We start from the raw sequence: 16,829 nt of genomic DNA, 5'->3' as shown, positions 1-16,829 counted from the left end.
GTGCCAGTATCCTCCTCGAAAAAAAAATCCAGTATCAGTTGAACTACAGACCAAGCTGTGTCCAAAGCACCTCTTATCAAAAAGACACAAGTTATTCCTTAACCAGATAATTTCTGATTGGATACAAAGTGACACAGTTCTGTCCACACACTTTACTTTAAGTACAATTTTTCTAACTGTACATGAAGTCCAGTCTCATAATACGGAATATTTTCAAACCACAGGGAAAAACATCTAAATCCAACTACAGCGCAGCTCCTCATTATCACACAATTAACTCCGACTTTTAATTTGTGACCTCTGATAAGGGTTTAATGTCTCCATAAAACATTTTTAGACAATTGCGTTGGCCAAATCGTGGTAATAAAGTTTCGACATCGGGTAATACGTCCCAAGCCAATCCTTTACAGCTTAACTGTCGGTCTCTTGACCAGTCACCTCTTCCCTCCTCCTCTTGCTCGTTACCGCATCACTTTTTCGCTCCTGTCCTTCGGCCGCGCGTCGGCTCTCTCTCCTCCTTCTCCTGCCATCACGACGGTGATGCCTCACAAACTCGTTTTTAACACAGCTCTCCCTTTCCCTAATCAAATCCACTCTTCCCTCCCTCATCCTTCTCTCTGACAGTGATGGATGGTGGCCTTCACCCGTTTATCGCCTTTACATATTTCTCTGCCCATCCGCTTAACGACACGCATTCATACACACTGACTCTTCATCCCTCTTTCTCTCCATCTTCCTCAAACTCCTGCTTCTTCTTCTCTCGACCCTCCACACTACTGTGGTTTCATTTTCCCTCCAATCCCACACTCCTCCTTCCACCATCTTGTGCTCTCCTCTCTCATTTTCCTTCTTTTATTTTTTGTCGCTCCCCCTTACTGTTTTTTTTTTCACGCTGTTAGCCTCTCTCTGCATCTCTCGTTTGTTGTCCGTCTCCATATCCAACACTGATACCCCTCTACCCTGCGCTTTCTATACATTCTGGATGACTAAAGAGGACAGAATACGACAGAGGAATGACAGAGGAGTGATAGTATCAAAAGGATGAGTGGGCTTACAGTACACACGACTGCCGCACGAAGAGGCTATGTGGGCGTTCTTTTGTTCCTTGCCTAGAGAGAGAGAGAGTGTGTGTGTGTGTGTCGGCCTCCCTATAATTATGATTGTGTGGGAAGACTGTTTTGGTATGCTCGCGGTTGTTTCTGTATGCAAGCGCTCTCACCTAATATCAAGGGCCTGGATTATGAGTAAGAGTGCAAGCAAGGAAATCTTAGCGCAATTGAAATTCTATGCAAGTCTGCGTGCATGAAAGGCTGCCTCCATACCCAATCGTTGGATTTGGACCCACAGAGCTTGTGCGTTCAAAGATCAAAACAATACCAAAGTGCATGTTGGGAATATAATTTTCATAGTCAAATTTTCATTATTTCTGCCTTCATTTTTCCACACCTAGTAGTCCAGCAAAACAAAACAGCCTCTGGGAAGAACGCTCTTGCTAGGTTTGGCCCCCAGAACCCCAGAGCTGAGCCACGGCTAACCAAGCTAAAGTAAGTTAGCTAACTGGTGACTCAGCTAGCACAGTTAGCCCACAGTACTGTATCCCATGACCGTGTCAGAGGCTGTGTTCGTTGTGTTCATCTGCCAATGACGGTGAATAAAGTTTTGAAGTTGTGTATTTGTACAGTGAGTACCAGCCACCAAAAATACTATGGTACTATGGCTACTATGGTACTATGGCAAGTATTTGTCTTCCACATTCCACTGTGTCACAAGTGAGAAAGCATTTCATTGGGCTCAAATTCAGTGCAGGATGTATCAGTAGTTTAAATCATTTTCAAGGATAGGAGACTCTAAATATCAGAGAATATATATAAAAAAATGACTTTTTTGTTATTGCTGAACCAGATATAGGTGCACAGGTGATGTACGGATGAATAAATCTGTGATAAAAACACTTTAACTTGGAAACTTTAACCTCTTCCTGCGGTTCTGAGGTTGTCAGTGGTTTTGACTGAAGCCTTGTGGCGTACCTATTGACACTCCAATCTGATCTGTGGATTACTCCGCCCGCGATAAGTGGCTTTTGAGAGCTAATACAAATCCCCTTGTTTGTATACAGTGCAACATTCACTAAGTCGATTTAAGTCGATTATGGGCTAATGGCATTTGCGTGAAGAGTGGCTGCAGAAACACATACGCCAATAATGCAGATTTGGAAATATACATGCAAACGCACACACTCACAGTGTTTATTAACGTTATTAACTGTGGTTAGCATGCAAGAGGGCCTGACATTTATGGTAGTCCGCAGAGGGGAATTAAGCCTTTAAGTGCAGTGAGTCTCATATGAAAGAACAAAGATACTTCCAGACACACTACAGCTTTTTAAATCATGCCTGAAGCATCTCTTAATTGCATGGGTTTGGGTCGGGTTCAAAAGTATCACCGCAAAAGAAACATTAATGGAAACTCATCGTTGTAAAGCTATTAGCAGGTTCATATTTAGCTGGGTTTGGCCTCAAAGAAAGAAGCGGCACGCTTCTGGGGCTGTGGTGGGTGTTTAAACAGAAACTTTTGGAAGTTAGGGTGAGGTTAGGTTCAGCCTCGCAGCTCTGAGTCGTGCTCCAACACTGGGGCTACTGAGTAGTTCCTTCCACAGATGCTTTTAGCTCATGTTCTCACTCACTTCATGCAGCCTTTCCTGCTCTCTCCACCCGCCTGTTTTCTTGTTCTCTGGAGGGTTGAGGGTTCACGCAGGGTAGCGTAGCGAGAGGTTTCCCAAAATAGAGGGAGCAGGAGAAAAAAAAAAACAACCTAAACAACTGCGGACGCTCGTACGGTACACATGCCCAGGAGCACATAGACCGTCTCAAAACACAAACGACTAGCCAAATGCACATGTTCTTTCATGTGATGCATTTTTCACACAGAGTTGCAGTTTCATCAGCTCTTTTTCTGATCTCTTGTTGTCTTTCTGTCTTTTCCTCTTCTGTGATTTGTCTCTTTATCATCCATCTTTCACTGTCTGGTTCCCTTTATCTATTTCTTCCCAAAAATTATCAAGATGGCTTAATGCAAAAGGGCTTCTGGCCTTGTTGCTATACAGCAATGGCTGCTGCTGCTTTGGTGTGTGTGTGAGAGAGTAAGCGTGCGAGAGATTGAGTGCGCATGTACGCTCAGATCTGCATGTTCCCTTCTTATTGCAAATTCAGCAGCAAACTCTTAAGAGCAAGTGAAGGCTTGCTAAGTGCAGAGAAATGTCACATTAATTCACACACAGGACCACACACACGCTGGACAAGCATGCTGGAGTCTTCAGCCATATACATTAAGTGTAGCTAAGAGCTGATGGTAGTGACTGCGCACACACAGACACGTGAAAACTCACATGTTCTGAAATGCACTTGTGTGCTGAATCAGTGCAATGCATAAGATAAGACTTTATTGATCCCCAGAGGGGAATTTCAAGTGCTGCAGCGGAAAACAGACCAAAGAGGCAGGTAAAGATAACGGAAACAAAATTATGCAAGATAAAAATCAGAATTAAAAAGATATATGTATGAAATACATAGTGTATATAAATACTATCAAGTGCAAAAACTGCCTAAGAAAACTGCAGTAGCAACTTGTGATTAGGGTTGCAACAATTATTTTCATTATCAATTAATCTGCTAAATATTTTAATGAATGATGAATCTATTAATCGTCTATAAAATGTCAAAGAAATGTGAAAAATGTCTAATCAACAGCCCAAAACCCCAAGACTCTTCATTTACTGTCATAAATGACAAAGAAAGGCAGGAAATCCTTACATTTAAAAAGCTGGAACCTACAAATATTTTACATTTCTGCTTGAAAAATGACTGAAACGATTAATAGATTATCAAAATAGTAGGCATCTAATTTTCTTTAGATCAAATAATCAATTAATCAACTTGACATTGCAGGTTTACTTGTGCTTTAGTATTAAAGCAGTTGTTACACTATACAGAATCAGATATGTGATATCCATTATGTAGTAACTACTGCTTAATCAGTTTACAAACTGACTAATATAATCTCAAGTGTGAGAATTTAGAAAGTTTTATATTATGGTGCACTGAATATCTATACCTATCATAACTGTGATGGCATTTTTTTTGTGGATATTTCAAATAAATATTAAAGCTGGGGTCTACAGCTTATATTGGCATCACTAGGCAAAGGTTTCATAACAAGCTGTCAACATAACTAAAATTCAAGTGGTCTGAGAGAAAATTACTTTAGATTTCAGACTTTAGAAAATCTACCCCATGATGGGAGAATTTGGCCAATTACAGGTTGGTAAGATAGTTGATTGCTGAGTTTGAGTTTTAATAGATAAAAGTTAAAATGCATCATGTTTCATACCCTATTTTAAGCAAAAGTAATCTTTGAATTGGAGAAAACCATCTCCATCTACCTGTTTCTCATGTGCACTTTCATTTTTGTGCACAAATACTCCTGACTGGAGATGTCATAAATTCAAAATAAAGATGACATATTGAAAAAAGTTTTCCTGAGCAGAGTTTGGAAAGTTGTCATGTTGAAAAAGATTGATAAAGACTGATGGAAACAGGTTTGATGTTGTGATACCTCTGGCTGTAGAAGTCGGTGTCACATCCTCTTGAATATATCTGCATAAAACAGGTAGTTGAAACACAAACTGCTACAAGCAGCAGGCGGGTGTATACTGTGTCCAAACAAGTGAATGTACAAACACCAAGCCTCATTATACACAAAGTGACCGCCCTAACAAATACTCTATATACCTGTAAAAATCAATTACTCGTATGATTACCACCTTTAAATCAGAAGGAAAAGGAGCGAGAGAGAAGAAGTCGAGGCTGAGAGAGAAAGAAGGTGCGAGAGGAGGAGTGTAAACGAATGGGACAGGGCGCTATCCATCTCTCTGGGTCAGATCGATCACCAAGCAGATGGATCAGTTACACCCAACGTGTGTGTGTGTGTGTGTGTCAGAGAGCTTCAATACTGCACTGCTCTAGTTGCAAATGGGATCTGCCCCCTAATAGAGGAAGAGATGAAGGGGGCGAGGGAGATGCAGGAGAGGAGGAAGAAAGATTTCAGGGAGGTAGAAAGTGGTAGGAAGAAGTAAAGGAGAAAAATGGAGGCATGGGAGAATAAAGAGAGAGAGCAGATGGGGAGGAAGGATGGGTGAGAAAGTTAGATAAATGAAGGAGGCGAGGAAGGAGAGGAAGCACAAGGAGGGAGCGCGGCTCTGAGACGGGCAGAACACGGCTGAGGATAGAACGAAATCGTGTGTGGTGGCACGTACAATCTGAGGGTGTGTGTGTGTGTGTGTGTGTGTGCGCATACGTGTGCGTAGTTTGTGACTGGAAGTAGGAGCAGGAAGGAGAGGCAAGGAGACACGGAGGGCAGCAGAGTCAGCAAGCGATAGAGAGAGACGAGACCAAAAAGACACGGGCAGAGGAGGGGGGAGGGAAAAAAAAAAAAGAGGGGAGAAGGTGGCGAGGTGGAGCTGTGACTGATAACATTGTCGTACTCAGGTTGCCTCAAGGGCAGACAAGACGGAGAGAAAGAAAGAGGGGGGAATGAGACGCAAAGAAAGGAGAAAATGCGGAAATTTACAGAGCAGCCAGAGGCGGAGAGGGTTATAAGATGGAAGGTGAGCAAAGATGGGAAGACAGGGTGGAAAAAGATAGGAAACGCAAGGAGGAAGAACTGCAGCGAGAGATAAATGCTAGAGGACAGATGGTGAAGAAACAAAGAAAAATCCCTGGTTGCACTTTAGTTTACAGTACACTTATAAGACGTAAAAAAAACAGACAAAAACTCAATATGCTCTTTATTAAACAGTATCACACCCTTTATTAGACTTTCTTAGGCACAGATTACAACAGAACTCTATTGCAAACTAAAATTAAATCACAAATCTGATAGTTTACTATTTAAAAACAATATGTGAGCCAGATCTATGAAGTAAAGGGCAGCATTATAGAGATAGAGGAACATTTTGTGTATGGGTGAGTGCACTTATTCTAACACTGGAGGCAAATAATGTGATTTTTTCAAAGAAGTAGGCATTGGCCACTCTTAATTTACAGTTCAGTTCTGTTGTAATATGTCCCTAATTAGGATCCAAAAAAGGGTCTGATACTGTCTAATAAAAAAACACATTTATACTTTTTGTCTGATTTGATATAAAATAAGTCCTGTACTGTTAAAAAAAAAGTGTGACTCAGTCCCTAATAAAATAGTCAGAGGACGGTGAGGAGAGGTAGGCAGGAGAGTAGTTAGGGAAGAAGGTGAAGGTGTAGGAAGGCATGACGTGAGGGCTTTTAGAAGGAGAAAGTGGAGAGCGGAGGTGAAAATTAAATACGAGAGGAAGAGCAGGTGAGTAAGTTATTACTAGAGTGAGAAAGTGCAGAGCAGAGGAAGAGTAAAGGAGGGGAAAAAAAGATAAGAAATTGGGGAGGGTGAAGGAAAGATAAGGGTCAAATGAAGGAGGGGAGAGACAGACCGCACAACGGGAGCATGGATGAGCGTATTGACATTCAGCAAGCCGCCGGTGAAGTAAGCCGTCTGAAGAATGAGCATTAGCAAAGTACGGGGGTAAGCCGGTCGAGCCGAGCCCGAAGTGCCCCGCTCGTTCTACAACAACGCCTGACGTTAGGGCTTTTTCCCGGGGGCCCCGCCGCGGAGTAGACACATTTTTAAGCAGCATTTCACTTTTGCCAGAGCTTTTTCCACATTTTAGTATGCACGCCTCCACAGGAGCTCGCGAACAGTCGACTTCCAACGTCGACTGCCCTGGGGACTGGCTGTCACTGCAGGCATTCGTGACTTTGTCCCCAACCCCCCCACCACCACCCCTCCTGCTGCAAGCAAAATTTTTTTTTCATTTTTTGAAACTGATGACACCAGACATAAGGAAATAACTATCTCTGGTACCACTCCTGAGCTGGAGTGTGTGTTGGAGTTATATTTTTAGGTTTGGTTTGAAAAAGGTACAGAGTTCCTGGTAGTCATTACAACTCCCTAGAGCAACCGAGAGGCACTTAAGTAGCTACAGTTAAAGGGGCACTTCAGCCCAAAATCTTTGGCCTGTAGTGCTAGTTATCCATCTGGATTGTTTTGGTGTTGAGTTGCAGCATCTTGGAGATATGTCTGCTTTATCTCAAATATAATCAAACTAGATGGCGCTTGGCTTGTGGTGCTCCAAACCCCTCTTTCCAGAAATCATGATCCAGTAACTCAGACCTTGTTCTGAGCAGTTTCATGTGGAAACTATTTCTTTCTACTGAACCACATCCGCCAACCGTATCACGGCACATTAGGAAGCGTGAATCTACGCGTCAGTGAGCTGTCACGAGCACGAGCCTCTCATCCTTGAGTAGATTCCTGCTTCCTTCTATGGTTTGATGTGCACAACAAGGCTTATCAAGGATTATCTTGAGGAACTGGGTCATGGTTTCTGTGAAGAGACTTTGCCGTTGAGTTTATCAAATGCGATTTTCGCCGCTTCGTGTTGACAGTGCCATCTAGTTTCTTTATATTTGAGAGAAGGCAGACATCTCTCCAAAAACTCAGTACCTCACACCAAAACTATCGAGATCAGAGATTTTCAAAGTGGGAGGCAGGCCTCCCCAGAGGGCCTCCAAACGGTTTCAGGGGAGGCTCAGTGAATGGAAGTGAAAAGAAATACTACATCAGTTATCAAAAGGAGATCACAAAGAATAGTCTAAATGTGTGTGGTTTGGTTAAAGAGATAGCTCAGAGAAACAATCTTGGGGATTTTTCACTGTTTTTCCTCACTTTCCCAGAGTCAGAAACTAATAAAAGTTTTAGCAGAAACCTTTTTTTTATGCATTTAGTTTAGTCTTAAGTCAAATAGCAATGTTGGTTTTCTTGGCTCAAATGTGGTGTGTCTATGAGATCAAATAACAATCACAATCCCACAGACATCCAGATTTTGAGAAAAGATAAGCAAATAAATTAAAACGAGGTACCATTACACAAGCTTTGTCAAAAAAAACCTTATCTAGAGGAAACATTTGTAATTTTTATGTTGGGGCGAGCTCTCCCTTTGACAAAAAGAAAAAACTCATCAACAAAACACTTTAATGGGAACAAAACTGTCTTTCTGCCCGTCATATCAATTCAAACAGCATTTCTCTCCTTAATTGCCCATCGGTTTAATGTTCCACTCAAACGTCTATCAAGGGGAAGTCCCTGACATTAAGGAAGTGATGATTCCATTTCAAAGGAGCCTTAAGTAATCCATACGTAATCTATTCCCATCATCTCAGAGGGATACTGCTTATTTCCTTCAGTCCCTTTGCTTTAAAAAGAGAGAACATTCAGGAGCCGGAGATCAATCATTTGAGGCACTAGGTTTCTTTATCTTTTTGATGCAGACTTTCAAAAAAGGGACACTGTAGCCTGTCCAATATAGCTAATAGAGCTCACATTTTGGAAGTAGACCAAAGCAAACTGCGTAGTAGGGAGGAGAATGCAAAATGCTGCTGGAAACCCCCGCACTTTGATATCGACACCGCTTCAGTGTCTGGGCTAAATGGTAAACTCTCTTCCAGTTTCACACGGAAAGAGCAAAGCTACCACCTAATGGAAAATATTGAGCCGGCAATTTGCGTCAACCTGTAAAGTCAGCATGATATACGGCTGCATGTGCTCGTTACTCAAAGTATTAGGTTGCATACATTATACATCACTGTATAATCACCACGCTCGGGGCTCGACTCTCCACCTGCACAAGTCTTCGGGTTGCTCCGCATTAAAAAAAATACACCCATCTTTGTCCAACCATGTTAGTCTAACTGTGTCTGTCTGTCTCTGACTCACCGTCTCATCCTCTCTGTCTCCTCTCGCTAGTCACAGCGGCTGTGACTGTTATCAACACTCCCTGTCACTCTCCCTGTATCTAGGTTACAGTTGCTATGACGACTATTATGCATGCCAATCAGAGGCAGTGACTCATCTCTATACCTTATTATCACATAGATGTATTTAGGGACGTCTGTGCACAAAGTGTGTGTTTGCTGGGAGATTTTCTGCACGTCTCAGATTACAATGAGGCCCTTGTACGTGTCGAGCCCACTGAGACCTACATTGTGCTCGACTTGAGTCTTCCTGTGGAATCAAGGCTGGTGACCCAATTTGATTGACTGACCCACAGTCTTAAGACAGGGTCTGATGATATAACACTCATCTAATCCGCTCTCACAGGTTTCTAGGTAACTGTTACTATGGGGACTGGCTGTGTTCAGTCTTTTGGGATGTTGCTGCTAGGCAATAAGCTGTAGTGGTGAAGAGGTACACTGGACCGTGTGCTTGCGAGTGTATATGCAAGAGGTACAGCAAGTTGTTGCAGGGGCGTCAACCGTTTCTCGGTATGGATTTTTTTTTATGCAATGAAGCACCAAGTGGGCATTAGTGCAGAGTGGTACTCATTTAAGAGGAGGCCTTGGCCCACACAAGTATGCACGTGTGCAGAACAGGCTCTCGTTCCAGTTCTGTCTAGTCAGAGTAGGTGGAAGACAGGAAACCAGACACAAAAACACAATTCAGACTTCTCTTACAAAACAAGGTCTGACCAGGGAATGAGTCTAAGGTGCTCTCGCAGCTACCTTGTTAGCTCCAGACTTCAGGACTTTCATTTTGATCTGAACCACACAGCCAAACATCGGTCCAACTGAAGGAGGTATTCTCGGTCCGGATCAAATTCAACTACAGTTTGGTTCATTACTAGTGTGAAAACAGTTTTCGGGATGGTTCGTTAAAGTTTTGTCTGGCTGTTGTCGGAACCAGAAAAAGGACAAACAACTCACCAAAAACATTAGCAATGGTAATACATGAAGAGAGAAAGAGACGAAAAGTTTAATTGACCTCAGTCAGTTTTAACAAACGCACAAAAATTTGGACAATTTTCAATTATTTTTCAAAGAGGATGAAAAAGAGAGGAATTGTATTGAACTGACAGCATGCCAGCAAACTGAATGTGAAACTGAAACTTACCAGATCAAATCTATACAATGGAACAAAAACATTAACCTTGGTTCAGAATTTCAGGTATGAAGCCACACAAAAACCCATTTCACTCTTTTTTTCTCCTTCTTTGTCTCCCTACAGGTCTGTGGATCGCCAGGCGTTCTACCATGCCTGTCCCCCCACCCCTCAATCCCCGCAGACAAAAACACCTGCCCCACACACACCTTCACCCCGAACAAAGGGCAGAACGTTCCACCTCCCCCTCCCTCTTCCCTCCATCCGTCCTCTCTCTTTCTCTTCTCCGCCCTCTCCTTGTCTCATCTCTGCCCTCCTCGTCCCATCTCGTCCACTGCGCCTGCCCCAGGGCCACGAAGAGAACCCTTCCCGACGCCATCCCTTTTCCTGCATTTCACTGGCTGACTCTGGTCATATGCTGCCTGCTGCCTTCTCTGATCGGAGCAGGGGAGACGTGGGGCGTGGTCTCGGCCTGTCCCTTCCACTGCGTGTGTCGAAACCTTTCAGAGTCGCTCAGCACTCTCTGCGCCGACAAGGGCCTCCTGTTTGTCCCCCCGCACGTTGACCGACGCACAGTGGAGCTGCGACTGGCCGACAACTTCATCACGGAAGTGGGCGGGAATGACTTTGTCAACATGACCGGATTGGTTGATCTGACTCTATCAAGGAATACTATCCACCTGATTCGACCGATGGCCTTCGCTGACCTGGAAAGTTTGCGCTCGCTACATCTGGATGGTGAGCTGAAACAGTGACCCCATCTTAAGATAACTACAATCCTGCTGAAACTTCTTGAATATTGCAATTTGGTAAAATATTCACATGATATTATCTATATTTGTGTGCCTAGGTAATCGCTTGACAACACTTGGACCCAGGGACCTCGCAGGTTTGGTCAATCTGCAACACCTGATCGTCAACAACAACCAGCTGGTCAAAGTCTCCGTCCAGGCCTTCGATGACTTCTTGCTCACACTGGAAGACCTCGACATGTCCTACAATAACCTCAGGAGGTGCGCTTCTGTCTCCGTCGTGATCATCCATGCACTGTGCATTCATATGACCCGCTCTGGTCTGTTTTGTTAACTAGAAGCACGCTCTACTACTCTTTGAGTTCTGTGCCCCCACGTCTTGGCCTCAAGCGTTTGCTGCAGACGCACAGCTCAGCTCGCCTCGTATGATCACATGAGAGTCAGACTGCTGAGGCTGGAAGGAGGGGACTAGAAGCTCAGGAAATTGAAAGGGAATCAATTTTGATGAGGTCTTAATTTTCTTTGACTTCGATTTTGTTAAGATTTGATGAGCATACGTCTGAGCTCACTCCACTGGGTATGAGTGTGCATCGCTACAGCTGCTCTATACAGTTCATCCTTTAGTGGGCTGTCTAGTATTCCTCTCATCTCTATGTTAGAACAATGGAGACTCTTACAGAATCACTATCTATTCTTCTGGACTAAATAAGAAGTCAGAACAATGCTGGTACTCTATCAATCCAATGTTCTCTTCTTTATAGTGTCCCACTGCGTTGATGAATTCAGCAGCTTTTGGCTGTCAGTTCTGATTAAGGTATTTCATTTGTCTCGTCTTCAGGAGCTCTCTGGCCTCTCTCCAACCTCCACCAAGCCATAAGAAAAGTGCAGAGTTTTAATGATGCATACATTAGCAACCACTGTCCTCCCTTTGTTGTGGGTTACTGAAAGAAGTCTTCACAGACTGATCCACAGAGGCACCTGCGTCTCTGATTCTTTCTCATCAAGGTTAAAAATTCTCAAAACTGGAAACAGATCGTGTCACATGAGAACTCTTTAGGGGAAGAGATTATCCAGGCGGGGAGGCCCACCTGTGTAATTTAATTGGGAAGGAACCTGAGGGGCACCTGGTGTCTTATGCAGCTTAGATTCGTTCAAATACTGCTTTACAGAGCAACTCTGCAAGCTGAGCTGATCTCACGTGGTTAGCCGTCTGGGACGCTGGTGTTGAGCAATTCAGCAAGGATGGGAATTGCCAACAACAGCCTTTGTTCATTAAAAATACATCTAACTTTTTGACCATATCAAAAAGGCATCCTCGTGCTACAATATCCTGATCTAAACCACAAACATGAACTAATAAATCACTGAGCATGGCTCTCACCTGCATCACCTGGAGTATTTCTACTGTATAGACAAAGATTTTGACCATCTGCTGTTTTATTATAGCCATCAATAACTCTAAAATAACTATTTCCATTATTTTTATTACACAAAGCAATTTATTCTCTTCAGCAAATGAGCTCAAATTACTAATGTGTGATACTGAGTGGTAGCAAGTGTTTGTTAAATGACAAAGCGAATGCATAATGTGACAAACGTACATTAAGCTTAGGAAAAAGGCACTCTCTTTATTGAACTGAACAAGAACAGACCACAAGAAGAAATCAACAGCGTCGGTATGACCCTGACTTGAAAAATAAATGCACTCCTCAACATTTATTCTATGTTGCTGGTCCTCAGTTGTCAGTTTTTACTCACCAAGTTGTCCAAAAACAGTTCTTAAGTGAAGGTCTTCTCAAAACGAATACTAAATGACAACAGCTATGGGCCGCAGATGGGACTGGTAAAACCCAGAAAAAGAGACGGATTGAGAGGGAAAATGAGCATCTGTTGTTGTTGTCTGTCATTGCTATCACCATTAATTAGTCTTTGCTTATTCCTGTTTTTTTTTTTTGGTTTTTTTTGGTTTTTTTTGCAGATTAACATAGCAAAGTGCTCAGAACATTAAGAGTAAACTCTGAGTGAACAAATCGCAGCACACTCATCCCTTAATCAGGTTAATTTCTAATACAGTGCCAAGAGACTCTAACCATTACAGTGGTGAATCTGTCTTCACAGCTCCCATCACTTTCTACAGATATTCTCTAATTTCTCAGCTCTTAAACAAAACTACATAAGCAGGCTTGGCACAGAGTCTATTAATTCAATGAATTTAACATTCATTTCTAAATATTCCTCTATTTTATTGCCACAGGGTACCGTGGGAGTCGATTCAGAACATGGCCAGTCTGCACACTCTCAACCTGGACCATAACTTGATAGACCACATCGCAGAAGGAGTCTTTGGAGAGCTGTATAAGCTTGCGAGGCTGGATATGACCTCCAACAGGCTCCGAACCCTGCCTCCTGATCCCCTCTTTGCAAGGTAGCGCTTAAGCTTGGTCTTTCATGTTTCACTAAGAAGTGGCTTAGTAGAAATATTCTGTGGCAGACAACACTGCCACCCAAGTGGTTTTTAACAGGAGCGCTCAGGCACTGACACACCAGGGAACAATGTTAGTGTCAGAGAGGAAATCAAACCCTATGTTTTAATTTTATTCCCCTTTTTTGGTACATTTAATATATAGAAAGGAAGCCTTGGCTTGTTCTATAGTATATGAGTCAAAGAAAGTCAAAAGAACCAGTGGCTAGAAGGTAAATAATAGCAACCTTCAGGCCTCTAATGCCCAATGATTGGCTACCAGTCATACATTTTCAACTTTGGAAATGGTGATGGCAAGGAACAATGGAAGCTAAGAGGAGAAAGTCACATTTTTGTAGAGGTGCCAACTAAGCTCCAACAAACTCCAACTGTGTCCAACTGCAACATGGCCTCTGTTAACTTGCACTCAGTACAAATGAGATTTAAGCAAACTGCTCAGGGCTTGTACGGTCTCTGACTTACAAACTGTCCAGCGAATTAAAAAAAAAAAAATGGAAATTACACAGGTGTTTGAGCTGCTATGCTCTAACAGTTACCCATTTCATATATGATTACAGTCTTTAGGTCCATCTTCCCAAAACCGACTTAAATAAGCTTGAAGTCGTGTTTTCCTCCTAGATATTTGCAAATTGTTCCAGTTTTACTTTGCACAGGCCAGCTGCAAGATGCAGCTAACAGCGCTACTGCTTATTGCTCCTGGGTTGTTGTTTTTTTTTTTTTTACTGTGGACCACCACATTTGCATGTTTTGAATCCTTAACAATTACACAGCAATAAAAACCTTTAAAAAGTGTCAAAAGAGGTAAGCTGATGCAATTTAAAAAGCAAGGGAAAGCATGACCTTGACCAAGATGCTTCTGCTATTTAGTGCTAAGATCTTTAGAGCGTATTTAGAATGGACAGATTTCCATTTAAAAGTCAAATGATCAAAAATATGGAGTTTAAATAGACTTTAATAACAAAACTGTGTGAGTGAACTGAAGGCATTTTCTACTGTTGTCATCAGGTCCCAGACGGGCGCAATAAGTCCAACCCCCTACAACGCTGTCATAAGCTTAAATTTTGGTGGGAACCCGCTGCACTGCAATTGCGAACTTCTATGGTTAAGGCGGCTTATCCGTGGAGACGACATGGAGACGTGTGCCACGCCTACTCACCTAGCTGGAAGGTAAACACCATCAAGTGATCAATAGACGGTTTTAAAGACAACTTTCTCCTCATCAGCAAAGCACACTTCAGTGTTACAAGTTGAATAACATGTTGAGTTGAACTGGATGTCACGCATCAGTGTTTCCCAACCTTGTCTCAAGGTCAGTCTGTCCTTCGAGTTTTTCGCTCTGGTCCCGTTTTAGCACACATCCAATTACAGGCCTCACATTTTATGACATCTTAATTGGATCATCATGTATGCAAGAATAGAACTGGAGCAAAAACTCACAGGACAGGTAGGCCTTAAGGACTCCATTTTTAAACAGTGATGAGATACTGCTGTAGTTATTACTCTGATCTACCTCTGAAGTCAAAAATACTGAGTGCAAACAAAGGATTGAGGGGAAAATGAGCATCTGTTGTTGTCATCTGTCATTGCCGTCACCATTAATTACTTTACTTAGTCCTGTTTTCTGCACAGTAGCATGGGAAATTGTTCAGACTGTGGTGCCTTACTGAACTTTACCCTTAAATTGACAGAAGCGAGCATTCAGATCTTTAGGTTAATGTACTCCATTTATCTGCCAAAGCCACCTAGGAGGGATAAAACAAGACAAATTTCTGTACTTTGCCAAAAAAGGTGATTGTGCTCTCTCTTTCACTCTCTCTCCCTCTCTCTCTCATTGGCTTCATCCCTCTTCCCTCCCATTTGTGTCTCAGATATTTTTGGTCGATTCCTGAGGAGGAGTTTACTTGTGAACCACCTCTCATCACCCGTCACACTCACAAGCTTTGGGTGCTGGAGGGCCAGCGAGCCACGCTAAAGTGTCGCGCCATTGGCGACCCAGAGCCAGTAATCCACTGGGTTTCACCGGATGACCGCATCATCGCGAATTCATCCCGGACCAGCTCCTTCAGCAACGGGACCTTGGATATCTTAGTAACAGTTGCCCGGGATGACGGGGCATACACGTGTATCGCAATAAATGCAGCGGGTGAAGCGACTGCTACTGTGGACCTGAAAATAATCCCCCTGCCTCACCGGGGAGGAGCAGGCGGAAACACAGGGAATAATAACAATGTGAACACCAAAAACAACAGGAACGTGACCAATGGGATTTTACGGACCGATCCGGGCTCTTCGGATATCAGCACCGGGAAAAATGGAGGGATTAACAAGGACGGCGGGGGACGTGGCGGAGAGGTGGAGGACGGGAGAAGAGGCGCGGGTGAGGACGATGAGGTCGACAGTAGCAGCAGGGCCTCCGAAGGGGATAGGGCCGACGGAGGGAGCATGGAGGACGACGAGGGGGACGAGGAAGAAGGACGGATGGTTGGAGTACAAGGAGTTACGTCGACGTCAGCTCAAGTCAGATGGGATTTGGGGCGTTTGTCTGCAGTTTACGCTGTTTGGATGTATCAGATACAATACAACTGTACCGCTGACGAAACACTCATCTACAGGTCAGTTCAACATTTCCTATTTGCTAAACACAACTCTCAAACTGAGCTGTGACAGACATCTTGACTTCTTGGTTGGGCTGTCTTTCCCTTTTAGGAGGGAAGCAGGAAGTGCAACACTGATTATCACCTGCTCTACTGCCGCTTCACAATATAAGCTCGTGTGAGCACATGATTTGTTGTTTAGGTTAGGTTTGTTTGGTTCAGATCCTGGACGAGCCCAAACTTTGTCAGGCTGGCTCAAGGGTAGGACAAAAACAAGAGGACAAAATGCAAGTTTTACCTAAAGATAAAGGCAATTTAAAGTATTGATTCCTGGTTTCCTCTTGAAAGGGAAAGACAGCCCAACCAGGAAGTCAAGAAGGCTGTCGCAGCTTAGATATTTGCCAATAGGTATCTGTTATCGTCTTGCAGTAACAGCTTCTCCTCTCCATGCGACCACAATTCATTTCTTGACTGTCGGCGTCTTCCTCCCACAAAAAAGTGAATATCCTGTTTTTATGCAAAAGCCCTTAAATATTTATCCATTACAGCATGACACTTCAGTAGTGCAACTGTTCACCTTGTACATGGATGGGTGGATAGCTCAAGGGAAGGATGAATGGGGAGACAGATGAAGGGATAGAGGGGCGAGGGTAGTTAATAATTCATCTCCATCACTGTATGACACTAAAACCCAACAGGTGGATAAGTCGGTGCATATGGATGAGAGTAGAATGGGAGGACAAGTGCATGAATGTTGAGGGAATAAAAGGGGGTTATGAGGGAGGGGAGCTTTCAGAAATATGTGGCAGTGTGCCTTTGAACATGAAAGCATCTAGTGGCAAGTAAATAGCGTCTGACTCTGAATTCAAGATATGTTACAGCAATATTTTTACACCAAAATGATTGTGTATATGCAGGTTTTCTTTGAAACCTGCTTAAAAATAGGTGATCAGTCCCTTTCCCATTGCCAGTAGACCAGTT

The 16,829-nt window shown here is 43.2% G+C and overlaps 2 protein-coding genes across 2 annotated transcripts in view; one reads left to right on the top strand and one right to left on the bottom strand.

The window, feature by feature from the left end:
* LOC146305548 (pyruvate carboxylase, mitochondrial-like) overlaps positions 1–16,829 on the bottom strand; it is a 399,577-nt gene that overhangs the window by 146,262 nt on the left and 236,486 nt on the right. The window lies entirely within an intron of this gene.
* Positions 1–16,829, top strand: part of LOC146305549 (leucine-rich repeat and fibronectin type-III domain-containing protein 4) — a 53,075-nt gene that overhangs the window by 18,204 nt on the left and 18,042 nt on the right. Inside the window, exons 3-7 of the mRNA XM_084712239.1 lie at positions 10,147–10,758; positions 10,871–11,033; positions 13,027–13,197; positions 14,260–14,421; positions 15,123–15,866. Coding sequence (XP_084568365.1) covers positions 10,173–10,758; positions 10,871–11,033; positions 13,027–13,197; positions 14,260–14,421; positions 15,123–15,866 — 1,826 coding nt within the window. The 5' untranslated portion in view covers positions 10,147–10,172. The remainder of the gene's footprint in view (positions 1–10,146; positions 10,759–10,870; positions 11,034–13,026; positions 13,198–14,259; positions 14,422–15,122; positions 15,867–16,829) is intronic.

This window comes from Lutjanus erythropterus, chromosome 23 (assembly GCF_056507025.1).
Source record: "Lutjanus erythropterus isolate fLutEry1 chromosome 23, fLutEry1.hap2, whole genome shotgun sequence".
NCBI classification, from domain to species: domain Eukaryota; kingdom Metazoa; phylum Chordata; class Actinopteri; order Lutjaniformes; family Lutjanidae; genus Lutjanus; species Lutjanus erythropterus.
The sequence above is the reverse complement of the archived record's forward strand: the minus strand, read 5'-3'. Positions and strand labels throughout refer to the sequence as shown.